The sequence below is a fragment of the Dermacentor albipictus genome, chromosome 2, assembly GCF_038994185.2.
Source record: "Dermacentor albipictus isolate Rhodes 1998 colony chromosome 2, USDA_Dalb.pri_finalv2, whole genome shotgun sequence".
Classification (NCBI taxonomy): Eukaryota; Metazoa; Arthropoda; class Arachnida; order Ixodida; family Ixodidae; genus Dermacentor; species Dermacentor albipictus.
The window spans coordinates 42,101,865-42,121,361 of record NC_091822.1 but is presented as its reverse complement, the minus strand read 5'-3'; the positions used below and the strand labels follow the sequence as shown (position 1 = coordinate 42,121,361).

At 46.4% G+C, this 19,497-nt stretch overlaps 1 protein-coding gene across 3 annotated transcripts in view; it reads left to right on the top strand.

Annotated features, from left to right (window-relative positions):
• LOC135912767 (serine/arginine repetitive matrix protein 1-like) overlaps positions 1-19,159 on the top strand; it is a 28,821-nt gene extending 9,662 nt beyond the window's left edge. For 2 of the 3 annotated variants that reach the window (XM_065445296.1, XM_065445297.1), the window contains exons 4-7: positions 36-194; positions 11,232-11,390; positions 16,927-17,088; positions 18,473-19,159. In XM_065445296.1, the coding sequence (XP_065301368.1) occupies positions 36-194; positions 11,232-11,390; positions 16,927-17,088; positions 18,473-18,700 (708 nt within the window). In that variant the 3' untranslated portion in view covers positions 18,701-19,159. The remainder of the gene's footprint in view (positions 1-35; positions 195-11,231; positions 11,391-16,926; positions 17,089-18,472) is intronic. The other variant, XM_065445299.1, reaches the window with a different exon arrangement.
• Positions 19,160-19,497: the final 338 nt, after the last annotated feature.

Here is a 19,497-nt window from a genome sequence, read left to right as displayed (position 1 = left end):
GAGCAGAAATATTATTTCGATTTATGGATCTGCAGGCTTCTCTCGCACCACTCGCTGCCTCGAGAGCGCACCACCGCAAAAGATCGTCGCCTGCTGGAACTGCCGACAGTGGTTTGCCGTCGCCATCAAGACATCGGCGCAAAGAACCTTCGGATGGCGTGTCTCGAGAGCCATCGCTAACTGCTGCGCCACATGTGAGGGCGTCACTTAATTAAATTGCAGTTTGTAAATTGCGTTATTTGGCCTGTCATCGTCGTGATCGAAGTCGACTGTCTGAACGAGTAAAAGCAATGCTGTCAGGAATAACCCTCAATTATTAGGAAGCCCGACGTACCAAAACCCCTATTTCATAGTGAGGAACGCTGTAGTGCGTGGAACAATTTGCATCGCCTGGGTTTCTCAACGTTCACCCATTCCACAGTATATAAGCGAGCGTTCTTGCATTTCACCCTGTGTGGAATGCTATCGGTGCGGTTGAGATCGAACCCGAGACCTCGCGCTAACCAGCGACACGCCACAGCCACTGGGATACCTCATCGGATTTATCAATCTTGGGGTGAGGATCACTTTCGCAAGGTCTCGCGTTGCATGGCTGGTGACGTTTCTAGCGCTGCCTGAAGCGTACCATCTTCTCTCATGAACACTTTGGGCCGTGCATGTCGATGCACCCGAGCGCCGAGTCACGCCGAATCTCATGAAGGTGATAGTATCACGTAAAGGTATCCTTTAAGAACACGGCACTTGAATAAAACCCAATTTTTTATGGAAGCTATACCAGAGCGGCCGATAACCGTCACGACGAGACGCGTTCTGCGCCAAAATACGCTGCATGTGCTGATTTCCTTTCCTTGACCTGCCGGCTGCTCCATGCCAAAAAGGGTAAAGCGTGCAGGCATGGACACAAGAGAAGAGAAGTGGACAACGCGAACAACACGACGTTCGTGTCGTCCACTTCTCTTGGGTCCATGTCTGCACACCTTACCCTTTTTGGCATTATGAATCCTTACCGTTATGAATCCGCAAAGGCCGTCATTGGAATATGAGCCTGGCAACGTTGAACGCTAGAACGTTATCTAGTGAGGCGAGTCTACCAGTGCTATTGGAGGAATTAGAGGGCCGTAAATGGGATATAATAGGGCTCAGTGAAGTTAGGAGGCCAAAAGAAGCATATACAGTGCTGAAAAGTGGGCACGTCCTGTGCTACCGGGGCTTAGTGGGGAGACGAGAACTAGGAGTCGCATTCATGAATACTAAGAATATAGCTGGCAACATACAGGAATTCTATAGCATTAACGAGAGGGTGGCAGGTCTTGTTGCGAAACTTAATAAGAGATGCAAAATGAAGGTTGTACAGGTCTACACCCCTACATCGAGTCATGATGACCAGGTAGTCGAAAGCTTCTATGAAGACGTGGAATCGGCGATGGGTAGAGTCAGTGGCGTAGCTACGTCCTCCGGCACCCGGGGCCCATAGGTCTTCTGCCACACCTCCCCCCCCCCCCTTGCATGGGTGTAGCCGGCAGAAAGAGGAGCCTCTTCAGATGCAGATGACGCCCCTCCCCCCCTCTGGCCCCTCGCACCCGGGGCCCATGGCCCCCCTGCCCCACTTGTTGCTACGCCAATGGGTAGAGTGAAAACAAAATACACTATACTGATGGGAGACTTCAATGCCAAGGCAAGCATCAAGCAGGCTGGAGACAAGGCAGTGGAGAAATATGGCATAGGCACTAGAATAGCAGGGGAGAGTTATAGTAGAGTTTGCGCAACCGAATATTATGCGGATAATGAATACCTTCTTCCGCAAGCGGGATAGCCGAAAGTGGACGTGGAGGAGCCCGAACGGCCAAACTAGAAATGAAATAGGCTTCATACTCTGCGATAGCCCTGGCATCATACAATATGTGGACGTGCTCAGCAAGGTGCGCTGCAGTGACCATAGGATGGTAAGAACTCCAATTAGCCTAGACCTGAGGAGGAAACGGAAGAAACTGGTACATAAGAAGCCGATGAATGAATTAGCGGTAAGAGGCTAAATAGAGGAATTCCAGATCAAGCTACAGAACAGGTATTCGACTTTAACTCAGGAAGAGGACCTTAGTGTTGAAGCAATCAATGACAATCTTGTGGGCATCATTAAGGAGTATGCAATAGATGTCGGTGGTAACTCCGTTAGACAGGATACCAGTAAGCTATCGCATGAGATGAAAGATCTGATCAAGAAATGCCAATGTATAAAAGCCTCTAACCCTACAGCTAGAATGGAACTGGCAGAACTTTCGAAGTTAATCAACAAGCGTAAGACAGCTGACATAAGGAACTGTAATATGGATAGAATTGAACATGCTCTCAGGAACGGAGGAAACCTAAAAGCAGTGAAGAAGAAGCTAGGAATAGGCAAGAATCAGATGTATGCGTTGAGAGACAAAGCCGGCAATATCTTTAATAATATGAATGAGATAGTTCAAGTGGCTGAGGAGTTCTATAGAGGTTTATTCAGTACCAGTGAGACCCATGGTGATAATGGGAGACAGAATAGTCTAGAGTAATTAGAAATTCGACAGGTAACGCCGGAAGAAGTAAAGAACGCCTTGGGAGCTATGCAAAGGGGGAAGGCAGCTGGGGAGGATCAGGTAACAGCATATTTTTTTAAGGATGGTGGGCAGATTGTTCTCGAGAAACTGGCCACCCTGCATCCTCAATGCCTCATGACCTCGAGCGTACTGGAATCTTGGAAGAACGCTAACATAATCCTAATCCATAAGGAAGGGGATGCCAAAGACTTGAAAAATTATAGACCGATCAGCTTACTGTCAGTTGCCTACAAACTATTTACTAAGGTGATCGAAAATAGAATCAAGAACACCTTAGACTTCTGTCAAGCAAAGGACCAGGCAGGATTCCGTAAAGGCTACTGAACAATATACCATATTCACACTATCAATCAGGTGATCGAGAAATGCGCGGAATCTAACCAACCCTTATATATACCTTTCATTGATTGCGAGAAAGCGTTTTATTCTGTCGAAACCTCAGCAGTCATGGAGGCATTACGGGATCAGGGTGTAGACGAGCCATATGTAAAAATACCGAAAGATATCTATAGCGGCTCCACAGTCACCGTAGTCCTCCATAAGGAAACCAACAAAATCCCTATAAAGAAATGCGTCAGGCAGGGAACTACGATCTCTCCAATGCTATTCACAGCGCGTTTAGAGGAGGTATTCAGAGACCTGGATTCGGAAGAATTGGGGTTAAGAGTTATTGTAGAATACCTTAGTTACTTGCAATTCGCTGATGATATTGCCTTGCTTAGTAACTCAGCGGACCAACTGCAATGCATGGTGACTGACCTGGAGAAGTAAATCAGAAGGGTAGGTCTAAAAATTAATCTGCTGAAAACTAAAGTAATGTTTAACAGCCTCGGAAGAGAACAGCAGTTTACGATAGGCACCGAGGCGCTGGAAGTGGTAAGGCAATACATCTACTTAGGGCAGGTTGTGACAGCGGATCCGGATCATGAGACGGAAATAATCAGAAGAATGAGAATGGGCTGGGGTGCGTTTGGCAGGCATTCTCAGATCATGAAGAGCAGGTTAACATTATCCCTTAAGAGAACTGTGTACAATAGCTGTGTCTTACCAGTACTCACCTACGGGGCCAAAACCTGGAGGCTTACGAAAAGGGTTCTGCTTAAATTGAGGGCGGCGCAACGAGCTATGGAAAGATGAATGATGGGTGTAACGTTAAGGGATAAGAAAAGAGCAGACTGGGTGAGGGAACAAACGCGAGTCAATGACATCTAAGTTGAAATCAAGAAAACAAAATGGGCTTGGGTAGGACATGTAATGAGGAGGGAAGTTAACCGATGCTTATTAAGGGTTACGGACTGGATTACAAGGGAAGGGAAGCGTAGCAGGGGGCGACAGAAAGTTAACCGATGCTCATTAAGGGTTAGGGACTGGATTCCAAGGGAAGGGAAGCGTAGCAGGGGGCGGCAGAATGTTAGGTGGGTGGATGAAACAAAGAAGTTTGCAGGGACGACATGGCCGCAATTAGTGCATGACCAGAGTTGTTGGAGAAGTATGGGAGAGGCCTTTGCCCTGCAGTGGGCGTAACCCGGCTGATGATGATGATAATACTTACCAACTAGCTGAGCTCTTTGTCGTTCTAGGCAGCTCAAAGCTTCGCATACACCGAATGCCACAGTGCCTGAGGCCTGGCAAGTTTTGTATTGCGTTAAGGACATCAGAGCACGTGTATTGGGAAATAGTCAATGTCCGGAATTCTTGCGTCGCCCTAATTGCCACTTCTGAAGCCTGCGACCTTCGCACGCACTTTCTTCGTCGAAACGTTATGTGCTAAGTTAACAGTAGAACCGCACTAGTGGTGCATTTAGGTTGAAGAGTCATGTGAAAGCGAATAGCACACCGCAGTTCAGAATAATTAGCAGTCTTCCTGCATACAGCATGACCATTTTTAAGTTCAACAGAACATTTAAAGAGAGCCTGTTGCAGAAAATATAATTCTAGTGCTTGCGCATGATTGTACTGAGAGGTGGAAATTACTTACACGAGAATTCTAAACACCTAATCAAACGATTAGCAAAAAATAACAAATGATCTCAGTTATTTATTTTAACTCACGTAATAAAACTTTAAAATTGTAGCTGGTGTGCTTGAAAAGCGTATCGATTTACAATTAATTTGCAGAATGACACCAGTTAGGAGGTATGCGTCATCAATGTCTCCGTACAGATCCACGATGTTCTGCTTCCTTTTTTAGCAAAACACACTTTTACGTTTGAAATACAAAAGTAATTGGAAGAGCCCTTCACTTCGTCCCACACTTTGGGAAATATTATCATCCCGGAAGTTCATTTCAAGTATACTCAGTTGCTCAACTGCAACAATTCGTAAATAGCAATATCTGCCGTAAAGTACAATTAAGTGGTTGACTGGTTGAACATATGCTTCGGTTTCTCGTGCTAGTAATGTCCACCTCTTTGAATTATCCAGCTCAAGCTCAAAAATAATTTTGAAAAATCGCCAGCAGCCATTATTCAAAATTCTATAGAACCCAAAAATGCTAATCCCATAGGCTCCTCCTATTTCTTTGTCATTTACTCGTTTTTTCTGTACCGGCTAACCACTGTTACACACTGATCACTGGGCGCAAAACGCACCTACATACATCGGTACTTTCATTAATGTTGTCGTGAATAATACAGGATTGTTTGTAGGTGCACCGAATCTTTTAAATTAGAAACATGTAAATCACGTTAACGTTAGGTTTGCCATTCGACTGTACGGATTTCCAGCCTTTAAATATAGAGCACTTTTCGCAATTAGGTGCCAGAATAGCGAGGTTACGGTAATTAACTTTCTAATTAATAACAATATGTGGCTGCAGAAAATGAGTATTTTGGGGCCCATCCTCCACAGTACCTATCCCAGCTATCACATTATGAATAGCGTAGTTCGCGTAGTTCATGTAGGAACTACGCGAACAATTTCTTCCCCTTGGCAGGCTTCCAGAAACTGAAACGGGCTGGCAAGAGAGCGTTTCTGTCATCGATGTCACCGCAACCCTGCCTCCACCCCCCCCCCCCCCACCTGTGGTCACGTGTCCGAGGTCACCAGTGGTCCGGCTCCGCGAGCAGCTTGCGTTATCTTCTTGCAGCCTGTGGAGTTAGCCAAGCGATTCAATGCCGGCGGGCTCCCAAATTTACTTCGTCATTCCTTTCGGTGCGTAATAGTTCTGCGGAAGCCTGCAAGGTGGAGAGAGGTAATTAAAACAATTGCCTTTGCTTCGAGTTATTGAAAATTCGGCTTCGCCCTGCCACCTGCTAGCCGCCTGGTTAGCTCAGCTGGTAGAGCGGCTGCCTCGGAAAGGCGGTGGCTGCGTGTTCGAGTCCCGGACCAGGACAAATTTTTCTTCAACTACGAGGCTTTTCATTCCAGTAACCCATATGTATTTCCTTCATAGCAATTGTTACGATTGGGTGGATATCTAATTTTCTCTTATTTATTTACCTCCCTCCACCTTGGCGGCTTCCGCAGAACTATTACGTCATTAACGTTATTGAAACAGGCCGCGTAACATGCACAACATGGAAAGCCACTCCTACCCATGCGATTAGGGTCACCTGAACTAGAGATGCCGATGTAAACAACATAGCATACGTCTATTATGAGAAATTCAGTCATTTCCCCTCTTTCGTTGTCAGTCCATAGAGTTGCATTGCAGACCGAGGTTTAGAGACATTCTCTCAGTTTCACAACTCTTCCTTTCGAGCCGGTCGCCGCTTCTTCCTGGGAATGTGAGGGCGCTGCGGTCGAGCTTTGCGCCAAGTGAGCAGCGCTGCTTTGCTGACATGTGCACGCTTGCTGAGGGTGTTTGCGCTTCATCTTGTGCTGCAGCCGATTTTATTTTCTCACACTGTGTGCCTTGTGACTGTCCTCAGATGTTGATTTTCATAAGCAGCCGTGCTCTCCAGGAAGCCACGCAACTCGTTCGCAATTTTGTTTTTCTCAAATCCCAAGAAACAAGAAGTTTTATAGTCATCTCGATGGACAATGTGGAGTATTATAGCGGTCTGCCAGGCTTACGCGTTTAAATTTTATGACGTGTGACGACGTCAGTGTTAGAAGCCGGCTTGGCGACGTCGCGACCGATTTTCACTATTAAATAAGGGACCACAGGTTAGTTTTACGCCCTTTATTTCTCAATTGATGAATTTGCTGTCCTGTTCACTTTCCTAGATTTTCCCTGTTAGGCGTTTGTTTCCCTGTTTTCCCTGTTCGGCGTGTTGGGCTCCAGGACTTACCCGCCCGAACTTCAAGGTGCAGTGCAGTCTCCAGACAAGGACACACAACTATGGATTGTACAGCAGGCCCGAGGTGCGCTCGAAAAGCATAAGCCTCATGATCCACTACAAACGGGCCCAACTGGATTAGTGCAGAGTAGGGTATAACCCCGGGACGACGCTTGGCCAGCCTCACGACGCGTTAAACCATCGTTTGCCGGCACTTTATAAAAGTTATCCCTATCCTATAGAGGCTTTTTTGTACGCGTTCCTTATGTAAACGTACGCTGTTCTGTGCGTACTTGCAATCAGTGTGTGCACTGTTCGCATCACTTTTCTGAGCGCTTGTAGACTCCGCATTACGAGTGGGATGATACATCGCGTTGTTGCTTGCTTCGGTGGGTATGAGCTACTGCTGATGACAGTTTTCGTTCATGGACGGACACGAAAAATGCTGACCACTGGGAGGCTAGCAGTTTCGCTGTAAGGAAGACTCGATTTTCGAGACAAGATGCTAAATACTAACGGTACTCATGTGCTGTTCATTGCAAGACCACCGCAAAAGCGGGGTAAAATATCACGGCTTCATAACTCAGCATCCAACGTAATGAACACGCGAAATTAAAGAAAGCGTAGATAGTATAAGCCCGTGAACAGTTTAAATATTGCATTCTGCGCATTCGCTGTTGTATTAATTTTTTTATTAAATCAATGATATGTGCTGAAAGTAGGTAGAAATAGGAAAAAAACTACTTCTTCCGCATATGCCATAAAACAACATGTCGCTGATATTCGCCATTCTAGAACTGTTTTGTTGGGAACTTGAAGTATTTTTTCAACGAGGCACAGATGGCGCCAGCAGGTGCCCATTACATTGCACAGCAGCATTTTAGGAGGATAAATGTGTTGCAATAAGAGTATACTGTGCCATTAGTTAGTGTCCTATATGTTGGACAAAATCCCATTGCGGCTTCTCAGGAGTTCATCTGGCCACTTTAGGCGTATTTCTGCCGTCGCCGTCGCCGTAAGGTTACATATAAAGCCCAAGGGCGATAAAATTGTCTTCGCGCGCTGTGTGCAGTATATGCGAGTGAAAACGTGCGAGGGAGACTCGGCAATGCCCGCCGTGGTCAGTCAGTGGCTACGGTGTTGGGCTGCAGTGCATGAGGTCGCGGGATCGAATCCCGGCCATGACGGCCGCATTTCGATGGGGGCGAAATGCGGAAACACCCATGTGCTTAGATAGAGGTGCACGTTAAAGATCCCCAGGTGGTCGAAATTTCCGGAGTCCTCCACTACGGCGTGCCTCATAATCAGAAAGTGGTTTTGGCACGTAAAACGCTCTAATCTAATTTTTTTAGACTCGGCAATCGCTGCTCAATTTGGCACAAGCAAGCGAGGGAAGCGGGACACAAGCGCGCTGCTTTCCGTCGCACGCGACGATCCAGGGCGAGGGTAGGGAGGGAAGCGCGTTCTATTCCGGGCGTCCGCGCGGCCCCGCCCGGGCCGCTGTATATTTAAAACCATCTGCGACGGGGACGGGGTTCGGACGTGCACTGTTGGTGCGAGACGGAGCACGAAGGTCGATCGACTCGCTGCTGCTGCTACCGCGCTTCCTCACTGCAGTGTTTTGATAGCTAATCTCCGCGGTCATCGAGTGAGATGTGCTCATTACTGCTTCTGTGCGAGTGACAGCATGCTTCTTAATTTATTTAGTGTGCCTGTATGTGCAAGTTTATACGGCCGAGAAATCTACTATACTTCGTTAGGAACATAGTTTTATCCTTCTTTTTTTTTCATAAGGATACTTGCTGTGCACTTGCTTGCTCTCGCAATCAAGGCTTCGCCTTTCGGGCGAAACTGCGACATTGGTAAATGTCCAGCAGAACCGAAATAGCTCATATACAACTGTGCAGACTGTCGGTAGCTTTTCGGCAATGACAAGAAATGCGGCTTTATATAATTCTTTAAATCCATCTGAAATAATTTTGCTTTAAGGGCGCAGAGGAGGAATAAGGCGATGAACTGGAATTTACAAACCGCTCACCCTACTTCACATCAATGAGCGCAGGAGTAAAGTTACGAAAGCATGAGAGCAAAGTCATAACAAAAGGTGACATGATATTTCACCTTTAGAATTAGGTAAACCACATAGAAGGTCCAATGAATATGAAGAATGGAGACAGTATGAAAGACCGAGAAAAATCTAGCTGAGGTACTAAATACGCATTTGGACAATGCACTGAATCATTCAGCATTAAAAAGTCGGCTTGAATCGATAATTTGCTAAAGTGTTGCCGACCGTTGCTTGCACAGCCTCGTGTGAATGACAGGCAGAAGGTAATGCCGTCCAAGAACTACATAAATGGCCGACTATGTGCGGTGAAGGAAGCGTGAAGCAAGTTCGTAAATTGCGGTTGAACGAAATGCCACAGGACGCAGAGATTCCCCAGGACGGAAAGGGTCAGAAAACCGGTGTAAGAATTTTCCCCAGTACCGAAGTGAACGCAATACTGGGGTAAACGGAATTTCCTTAGAACCATGAATAAATCAACCGGCTGAAAAGAGCGAGCAGTTTTTTGCTGAGATGACCTATTGAACGGTTCTTGAAGTTGCACTATTGCTAGTCGAGGTCAGTTGCACTATTGCTTGTCGAGGCAAGTTCTTGCTGATGTCCACTATTGCGTGGCGTCCTTGCACAGAGGTGTCGAATCCAATAAGATCTTCTTGCAGTAACCTTGGCGTCCTCCCATAGAGCAGCTGAAACGGTCTGACGCGGGTAATTTCCTGTTGGGCACATTCGAAAATCAGCAACTTTGGCATGCCATGTCGGAATATGAGCTGAACGTTAATAAACACCGTGACATGATGGGTTGCTGAATGAGGCATGGCTTGAAGTTCCACAATTTTCCACTTTGCCTCTTCAAATTTATACAAATCCTAGACATCGCTAACATATGGTCACTGCCCTTTACCTTATTTTAACACTTCTACATCTTGCACTATTCTCGGATTGACACAGAGTTTGAAATCTATTTCATTTGTTTCTCTCCTTTAGGAATTTTCAGGTCCCCTTTCTGTCACGGCACTTCTAAATGAATCTATTCCTTTCTGCAAATTACAGGAAGACCTCTTGTCTATCATTGCAAAACCAATGCCGCAGCTACCAAATGTCTGTTTCCCAGCCTGCTTTCACCCTATTTTTGCACTGAAGTCGCTCATAAATAACTACAGTATGCTGAGTTTGCACCTTTCTCATTGCTAATTCAACGTCTTCAAAAAGCTGCCCTATTTCTTCACGATCATGACCGGACCTTTAATATATATCGCCTCTTTAGCATTATTATGGTGTCTGCTACCTTCTCAATATTGCTGCAGTATTGCATCAGTGTTGCCCGATATGTCCCTAATAATCAAAATTCTACCACGTATACTCGACTATCTGGAAAAACTGGCCGTTAGTATAAATCTATCAGCCTCAGCAGTTCTTCTAATCTAATTAAGCCAATGATATTCACGGCAATGCCTGATACTTCCTCTGAAATTCCGGCTAAGGTAGCGTCTCTAGAGAGTATTCTGTTATTAGATATTGCCAGGTTCAGTTTTCATAGGCTTTTGTACAGGACATTAGTTGCACAAGGATCAAATGCATCTTTCATTTGGAGGGTAAAAGGCATGGATACAATATAATCTATTCACTTAATATGAACGCATTGGTAATGATGTGAGCTATAACGTACGCGCTTTGCGGATTGAAGCACATACCTATCAAAGAATACTTTAAGGTGTGAAGGCTTGTTTTGACAGTACCTTCAAGAGTCCACTAGTCCTTTAGAATCTGCAGATGTGCTCGTGCTCCTGACAATACAGTCACTGTTTCACAAAAAAAAAACTGTTTCAAACAGAGAGTGACATATCTCGTTGCTCCTTCACCAATACATGGCTCGTGGGACAGAAAGATTCTGAAGGAATCTTCTGTATAAAGCTCCTCAAATTCCATAAGATTAATATAATTCAGAGCTCCGACTGAAATGTCGGCTGAATCTTTGTCGCAACCTCAAGTATAGCTTTCGACTCTTCGAGTATTGAAGTAGGTGAAAAACAACGTGCGCTCACGATTGCTTAACAAAACGGCGAACGAAGCATGGAAAGAAGTCAGAAGTGATGTATTGGGCAAGCATGCTGGCTTCAATAGCGGATGCGTTTTGATTATAATCGTTCTCTGCCATCGCAGTAACCTAGGCATCTGCAATGAAGTCCAGCCTATGAAGTTCTAACTGAACACGTCATTTTGTTTTTGTGCTATAAGAATGTGGTAGATTCGGGAGCTCCAAAGAACTGTTGTAAATTTTCAGGATAAAAGCAGTGAAACCACTTTAGGGCAAGCGGGCGAGCAGAAATATTATTTCGATTTATGGATCTGCAGGCTTCTCTCGCACCACCCGCTGCCTCGAGAGCGCACCACCGCAAAAGATCGTCGCCTGCTGGAACTGCCGACAGTGGTTTGCCGTCGCCATCAAGACATCGGCGCAAAGAACCTTCGGATGGCGTGTCTCGAGAGCCATCGCTAACTGCTGCGCCACATGTGAGGGCGTCACTTAATTAAATTGCAGTTTGTAAATTGCGTTATTTGGCCTGTCATCGTCGTGATGGACGTCGGCTGTCTGAACAAGTAAAAGCAATGCTGTCCGGAATAACCCTCGATTATTAGTAAGCGCGGCGTACCAAAACCCCTATTTCATAGTGAGGCATGCTGTAGTGAGTGGTACAATTTGCATCGCATGGGTTTCTTAAGGTTCACCGAGTCCGCAGTATATAAACGAGCGTTTTTGCATTTCACCCTCTGTGGAATGCTATCGGTGCGGCTGGGATCGAACCCGAGACCTCGCGCTAACCAGCGACACGCCACAGCCACTGGGATACCTCATCGGATTTATCAATCTTGGGGTGAGGATCACTTTCGCAAGGTCTCGCGTTGCATGGCTGGTGACGTTTCTAGCGCTGCCTGAAGCGTACCATCTTCTCTCATGAACACTTTGGGCCGTGCATGTCGATGCACCCGAGCGCCGAGTCACGCCGAATCTCATGAAGGTGATAGTATCACGTAAAGGTATCCTTTAAGAACACGGCACTTGAATAAAACCCAATTTTTTATGGAAGCTATACCAGAGCGGCCGATAACCGTCACGACGAGACGCGTTCTGCGCCAAAATACGCTGCATGTGCTGATTTCCTTTCCTTGACCTGCCGGCTGCTCCATGCCAAAAAGGGTAAGGCGTGCAGGCATGGACACAAGAGCAGAGAAGTGGACAACGCGAACAACACGACGTTCGTGTCGTCCACTTCTCTTGGGTCCATGTCTGCACACCTTACCCTTTTTGGCATTATGAATCCTTACCGTTATGAATCCGCAAAGGCCGTCATTGGAATATGAACCTGGCAACGTTGAACGCTAGAACGTTATCTAGTGAGGCGAGTCTACCAGTGCTATTGGAGGAATTAGAGGGCAGTAAATGGGATATAATAGGCTCAGTGAGGTTAGGAGGCCAAAAGAAGCATATACAGTGCTAAAAAGCGGGCACGTCCTGTGCTACTGGGGCTTAGCGGAGAGACGAGAACTAGGAGTCGGATTCCTGATTAAGAAGAATATAGCTGGCAACATAGAGGAATTTTATAGCATTAACGAGAAGGTGGCAGGTCTTGTTGTGAAACTTAATAAGGGGTACAAAATGAAGGTAGTACAGGTCTACGCCACTACATCCAGTCATGATGACCAGGAAGTCGGAAGCTTCTATGAAGACGTGGAATCGGCGATGGGTAGAGTGAAAACAAAATACGCTATACTGATGGGAGACTTCAATGCCAAGGTAGGCAAGAAGCAGGCTGGAGACAAGGCAGTGGGGGAATATGGCATAGGCACTAGGTATAGCAGGGCAGAGGTATTAGCAGAGTTTCCGGAGCAGCATAATACGCCGATAATGAATGCCTTCTTCCGCAAGCGGGATAGCCGAAAGTGGACGTGAAGGATCCCGAACGGCCACACTGGAAATGAAAAAGACTTCATACTCTGCGCTAACTCTGAAATCATACAAGATGTGGACGTTCTCAGCAAGGTGTGCTGCAGTGACCATAGGGTGGTTAGAAGTCGAACCTGAGGAGGGAACGGAAGAAGCTGATCAATGAGTTAGCAGTGAGAGGGAAAATAGAGGAATTCCAGATCAAGATACAGAACAGGTATTCGGCTTTAACTCAGGAAGAGGACCTTAGTGTTGAAGCAATGAACGACAATCTTGTGGGCATCATTAAGGAGTGTGCAATATAAGTGGGTGGTAACTCCCTTAGACAGGATACCACTCAGCTATCGCAGGAGACAAAACATCTGATCAAGAAACGCCAATGTATCAAAGCCTCTAACGCTACAGCTAGAATAGCACTGGCAGAACTTTCGAAGTTAATCAACAAGCGTAAGACAGCCGACATAAGGAACAATAATATGGATAGAATTGAACATGCTCTCAGGAACGGAGGAAGCCTAAAAGCAGTGAAGAAGAAGCTAGGAATAGGCAAGAATCAGATGTATGCGTTAAGAGACAAAGCCAGCAATATCTTCCATAATATGGATGAGATAGTTCAAGTGGCTAGGAGTTCTATAGAGATTTATACAGTACCAGTGGCACCCACGACGATAAAGGAAGAGTGAATAGTCTAGAGTAATTCGATATCCGACAGGTAACGCCGGAAGAAGTAAAGAAAGCCTTGGGAGCTATGCAAAGGGGGAAGGCAGCTGGGGAGGATCAGGTAACAGCAGATTTGTTGAAGAATGGTGCGCAGATTGTTCTAGAGATACGGGCCACCCTGTATACGCAATGCCTCATGACCTCGAGCGTACTGGAATCTTGGAAGAACGCTAACATAATACTAATCAATAAGAAAGGGGATGCCAAAGACTTGAAAAATTATAGACCGATCAGCTTACTGTCAGTTGCCTACAAACTATTTGCTAAGGCAATCGCAAATAGAATCAGGAACACCTTAGACTTCTGTCAAGCAAAGGACCAGGCAGGATTCCGTAAAGGCTACTGAACAATATACCATATTCACACTATCAATCAGGTGATCGAGAAATGCGCGGAATATAACCAACCCTTATATATACCTTTCATTGATTGCGAGAAAGCGTTTTATTCTCTCGAAACCTCAGCAGTCATGGAGGCATTACGGGATCAGGGTGTAGACGAGCCGTATGTAAAAATACCGAAAGATATCTATAGCGGCTCCACAGTCACCGTAGTCCTCCATAAGGAAACCAACAAAATCCCAATAAAGAAAGGCGTCAGGCAGGGAGCTACGATCTTTCCAATGCTATTCACAGCGCGTTTAGAGGAGGTATTCAGAGACATGGATTCGGAAGAATTGGGGATAAGAATCATTGTAGAATACTTTAGTTACTGGCAATTCGCTGATGATATTGCCTTGCTTAGTAACTCAGGTGACCAATTGCAATGCATGCTCACTGACCTGGAGAGGCAAAGCAGAAGAGTGGGTCTAAAAATTAATCTGCAGAGAACTCAAGTAATGTTTAACAGTCTCGGAAGAGAACAGCAATTTACAACAGGTAGCAAGGCACTGGCAGTGGTAAGGGAATACCTCTACTTGGGGCGGGTAGTCACGGCGGATCCGGATCATGAGGCCGAAATAATCAGAAGAATAAGGATGGGCTGGGGTGCGTTTGACAGGCATTTTCAGATCATGAACAGCAGGTTACCATTATCCCTTAGGAGAAAAGTGTATAATAGTTGTGTCTTACCTGTACTCACCTGCGGTGCAGAAACCTGGAGGCTTGCGAAAAGGGTTCTACTTAAATGAAGGACGACGCAACGAGCTATGGAAAGAAGAATGATGGGTGCAACATTAAGGGATAAGAAAAGAGCAGATTGGGTGAGGGAACAAACGCGAGTTAATGACATCTTAGTTGAAATCAAGAAAAAGAAATGTGCGCGGGTAGGACATGTAATGAGGAGGGAAGATAACCGATGGTCATTAAGGGTTACGGACTGGATCCCAAGGGAAGGGAAGCGTAGCAGGGGGCGGCAGAAAGTTAGGTGGGCGGATGAGATTAAGAAATTTGCAGGGACGGCGTGGCCACAATTAGTACATGGCCGGGGTTGTTGGAGAAATATGGGAGAGGCCTTTGCCCTGCAGTGGGCGTAACCAGGCTGATGATGATGATGATGATTCCTTTCGGTGCGTAATAGTTCTGCGGAAGCCCGCAAGGTGGAGAGAGGCTATTAAAACAATTGCCTTTGCTTCGAGTTGTTGAAAATTCGACTTCGCCCTGCCACCTGCTAGCCGCCTGGTTAGCTCAGCTGGTAGAGCGGCTGCCCCGGAAAGGCGGTGGTTCCGTGTTCAAGTCCCGGACCAGGACAAATTTTTCTTCAACTGCGAGGCTTTTCATTCCAGCAACCCGTATGGGTTTCCTTCATAGCAATTGTTACGATTGGGTGGATATCTAATTTTCTCTTATTTATTTACCTCTCTCCGCCTTGCCTGCTTCAGCAGAACTATTACGTCATTATTGTTGTTGAAACAGGCCGCGTAGCATGCACAACATGGAAAGCCACTTCTACCCATGCGATCAGGGTCGCCGGAACTAGAGATGTCGATGTAAGCAACAGAGCATACGTCTATTATGAGAAATTCAGTCATTTCCCTTCTTTGGTGTTATTCACCAGAAGTAGAGCCGCAATGCCCGGATTGTGGCGAATCGTACTGCTCGCTAGCGCACGTGCTCTGGCAATGCTCCGCGTTAAGCGGCACTGTGTCCACTAAAGACGAAGACTGGGTGGACGCCCTGCGAAGTGACGAACACCAGAGCCAGCTCCGCGCCGTCCAGAAGGCTCACGAAAGGGCGGAGGCTCACGGGCTTCCCGTCCCAACGTGGGTGCGGCCCGCGACTCCTGCCGACCACTAAACCAAGAGTGGGTGGGGAGGGGTTCCTCAGGACTCAATAAAGTTATTTCCTGCTCCTCCCCTCTTTGGTTGTCAGTCCCTAGAGTTGCATTGCAGACCGAGGTTTATAGATATTTTCTGAGTTTCCCAACTCTTCCTTTCGAGCCGGGCGCGGCTTGTTCCTGGAAATATGAGGGCGCTGCGGTCGAGCTTTGCGCCAAGTGTGCGGCGCTGCTCTGCTGACATGTGCATGCTTGTTTGAGGGTGTTTGCGCTTCATCTTGTGCTGTAGCCGATTTTGATTTCTCACTCTGTGTGCCTTGTGACTGTCCTCAGATGTTGATTTACATAAGCAGCCGTGCTCTCCAGGAAGTCACGCAACTCATTCGAAATTTTGTTTTTCTCAAATTCGAAGAAACAAGAAGTTTGATGGTTCATCTCGGTGGAAAATGTGGAGTATTATAGCAGCCTCTCAGGATTACGCATTCAAATTCTGTGACGTGTGTCGACGTCAGTGTTCGAAGCCGGCTTGGCGATGTCGTGACCGATTTTCACTAATAAATAAGGGATGACAGGTTAGTTTTGAGCCCTTTATTTCTAAATTGATGAAATTGCTGTCCTGTTCACTTTCCTAAAGTTTCTCTGTTAGGCGAGTATTTTAATTGTCACGACAACGTGACAATATTAAACAATTCCAGATATATCTAACATTGTATGAGAGCTCTCTTGACAAGTACCTTGTCATTGATGCTTTGTTCGATTGGTGTTCCTATAAAGTGAATTTTTCCTATGTATATCAGATGAATCATTTGCACCGTTCCTTGATAACACTGTGCTCGTTGTTCCAGCAACCATGGCATTTCTCAGAGCTGCGTCGATGAGAACATTTGCCGATTTTAGGGGCTCTATACTGTTAAAGAACGCTTGGGAGGCGCCACTGTGCAGAAAATTCTATTGTGGGAGTGCGACGTTACCTACACAGAAAATATTAAACCGCGCGAAAATACATAGAATTGCTTATAGCTACACATTATTACCAATTGGTTAGGCGGTCTCATGCATAGCTCGGGAAAGCAGCCATTGTAGAAGCGCCGCATGCACGTGATCGAAGCGCGTATTGCGCGAGGAGCCAAGCAGAAACACTATCTTGATTTATTGCCTGTGCATCAGCAGGTGTCACCAGGGCCACACCATGGCACCCGATCGCGCCGCAACGACAGATCTTCTGCCGGGACTGCAGACAGTGGCTCGCAGTCACAGCCTCCTTCAAGAGATCGGCGCCAGCAACCCTCAAACGAGGGGTCTCAGGGGCCATCACCCACTGCTGCCGAACATGTGAGATGCCCATTTTATTACATGGGTAAGGAGGAGAGAGTAGAATTCAGATTCCAGAAGACCAGCCTTTAGACGAAGTGCAACGTACAGAAGGACACAGATTTGGAATAAAATAAGCACACATTAACTAAGCATAATAATTTAATGAGTTTTTCTTGCGCTTTGTTTAAGCATTGCTTTCCGGAATCTGAAATGTGCTCCAGCAGTGAGGCGACCAATTTTCTAGCCTACTTAAGAAAACCGGCATATTGCTGAATACTCGAGGCCAAGTGTGTGATTTCTAACCGCGGCGGCGGCATTTCGATGCACGCAGCATGCAAACACGCTTTTCTGCTTACGTTGAGGCGTACACTAAATGGCCTTCCCCATTCTAACTGGAAATTGCAAAGAGACAAGCACGGTACGTAAGTCACGCGGCAGAAATCATGCATCCAACAAGTGCATCCAGACTCGGTGCACTGCCTTCGGCGTCACCGATTCTGGCAGATGACTTGCACAACTCATGTGTGAAAAACGCACAGATTCCTCGACTGGGAGTGCACTGCACCACAAATAAAAAAAGAAGACCAAGAAAAGAGGTGTGGCCCTTGAAGTAAACGTAACGCGGTCGCTCGGCTCCGGTATGGGAGGAGGCACGGAAAAAAATTTGCTTGCGGGCTAGCCTCCTGGCACCACGGCAATACGACATGCACTTCAACTAAAGAACACTTTCATTCCCGTTTTGGGGATTCTACGTGCCGAAACCACGTCATGACTATAAGGCACGCCCCAGTGTGGGACTTGAGATTAATTTTAACCACTTGGGTTTCATTCACGTGCACTCAATGCGCGGTAAATGCAAGCTTATGCCTTTCCCTCCCATCGAAGTACGGCCGCCATGGCCGGAATTTCGTCCCGCGCCCTGGGGTTTAGCAGTGCAGCTCCAATGTCCCTACGCAATCACGGCGAGTCAACCCCTGTGCATCCTATAATATAAATGTATGAATATGAAACATTCTTGCTATAAACGGTCCATTGACAGCACCCTACAACCTCTGGCTACTACTAAAATCTTAAATTTTGTCTGCTGAGTAGTTCATTAAAATATCCGGGATGATGGAAATTAAGCGGAGGACCTCCACTAACACCTTCCTAATGACTTCTCTAATAATAATACTACCCTAAAAGCTTAGTATGCATACAATTTAATATAATAATGTACACGGAGTTGAGCTATGGAGGTGCCCTACAAGGCAGGCAAGCATGTGAAAAGCTAGGGCAGGGCAGACAGTTTGAATTTTCATATCCACTCAAAATGAAGGCTGCTTTCACGGCATTATATACTGCGGGGAGCGGGAACTGGATCATGTAACATCTAATTAAAAATAAATCTTTATGCATGCAGCGGGAACGAAAGCGTAAGCTGCGCGCCCAGGAAGACGAGACCAAGGAACCCTTTTGGGAGTACGTGTGCATCGCCGTGTGCATCGTGTTTGTCATTGCCATCGTGGCCGGGTTCGCCATCAGCAGCGCACTCAACAGCAAGAAGCACGTTCCGCTTAGCAGGCTCATATTCAACGAAACCTTGCACCCGCTGTCGCCGTCCGCGCCGTCGCTGTTCTTCACCCGCTGAAGCAAACCTCCGTGCGCGACTTCAGGCTTACGCTTTGCCAGCTGCGTCGGAGTGTTGTAGGCCCCGGAACACGCAAGGCAGGCCTTCACAAATACACGTCCCTGTGCAGGCGGAAGGTCGGCAATTCACCTCACCCATAAATTTACCGTTAAAAAAATATTCACCAAACGCCGATGGAGCTACAAAATAACGAAGAAGCAATGTATATCTTCTCTAAGATAACAATAGGGATATATGAAAATACAGATTTTAGTAACCATTCGTTTGCAAGGCTTTGTTTAGTATCCCTCACAACTTCGTACGCATTAGATCAGGCTTAGTAAAGCAAGCGCACAGATACACAGACGTGTGAGGTCAAGTCTGTTTTATGTATGTGCACAGTGTTCATCACATCAAGCATGGTGTGTATCTGTGTTTGCTAATGTCGTGAAATAAATTTTCGTCGGATGCTTAAGAGGATTCATTGGCTCTGTCATATAATTTTCTATTGGTTTCTAGCGTGAACCATTCAGCCTTGCTTTTTCTTGCCATTCGCCCGGGGTTCACATTTCACAGGCGTGATCAACAGAACAATTGGCTCCCTGCGCACAGGAAAGCTGCGTCCACAACAGAGCATCACGAGAATATGAACGGAGTGAATACTTCATTCATTGATCCATTTAGCGCCCCTATGAAGCCCAACGGCACTGGAGACGCCGTGGATAGTAATTCTGGTTTGATATCGCTCTATTGGGGTCGTTTACCAGTTACTGAATCAACAGCTCAAGAATGTTCGCGCACATCGCCTCACGTAACCA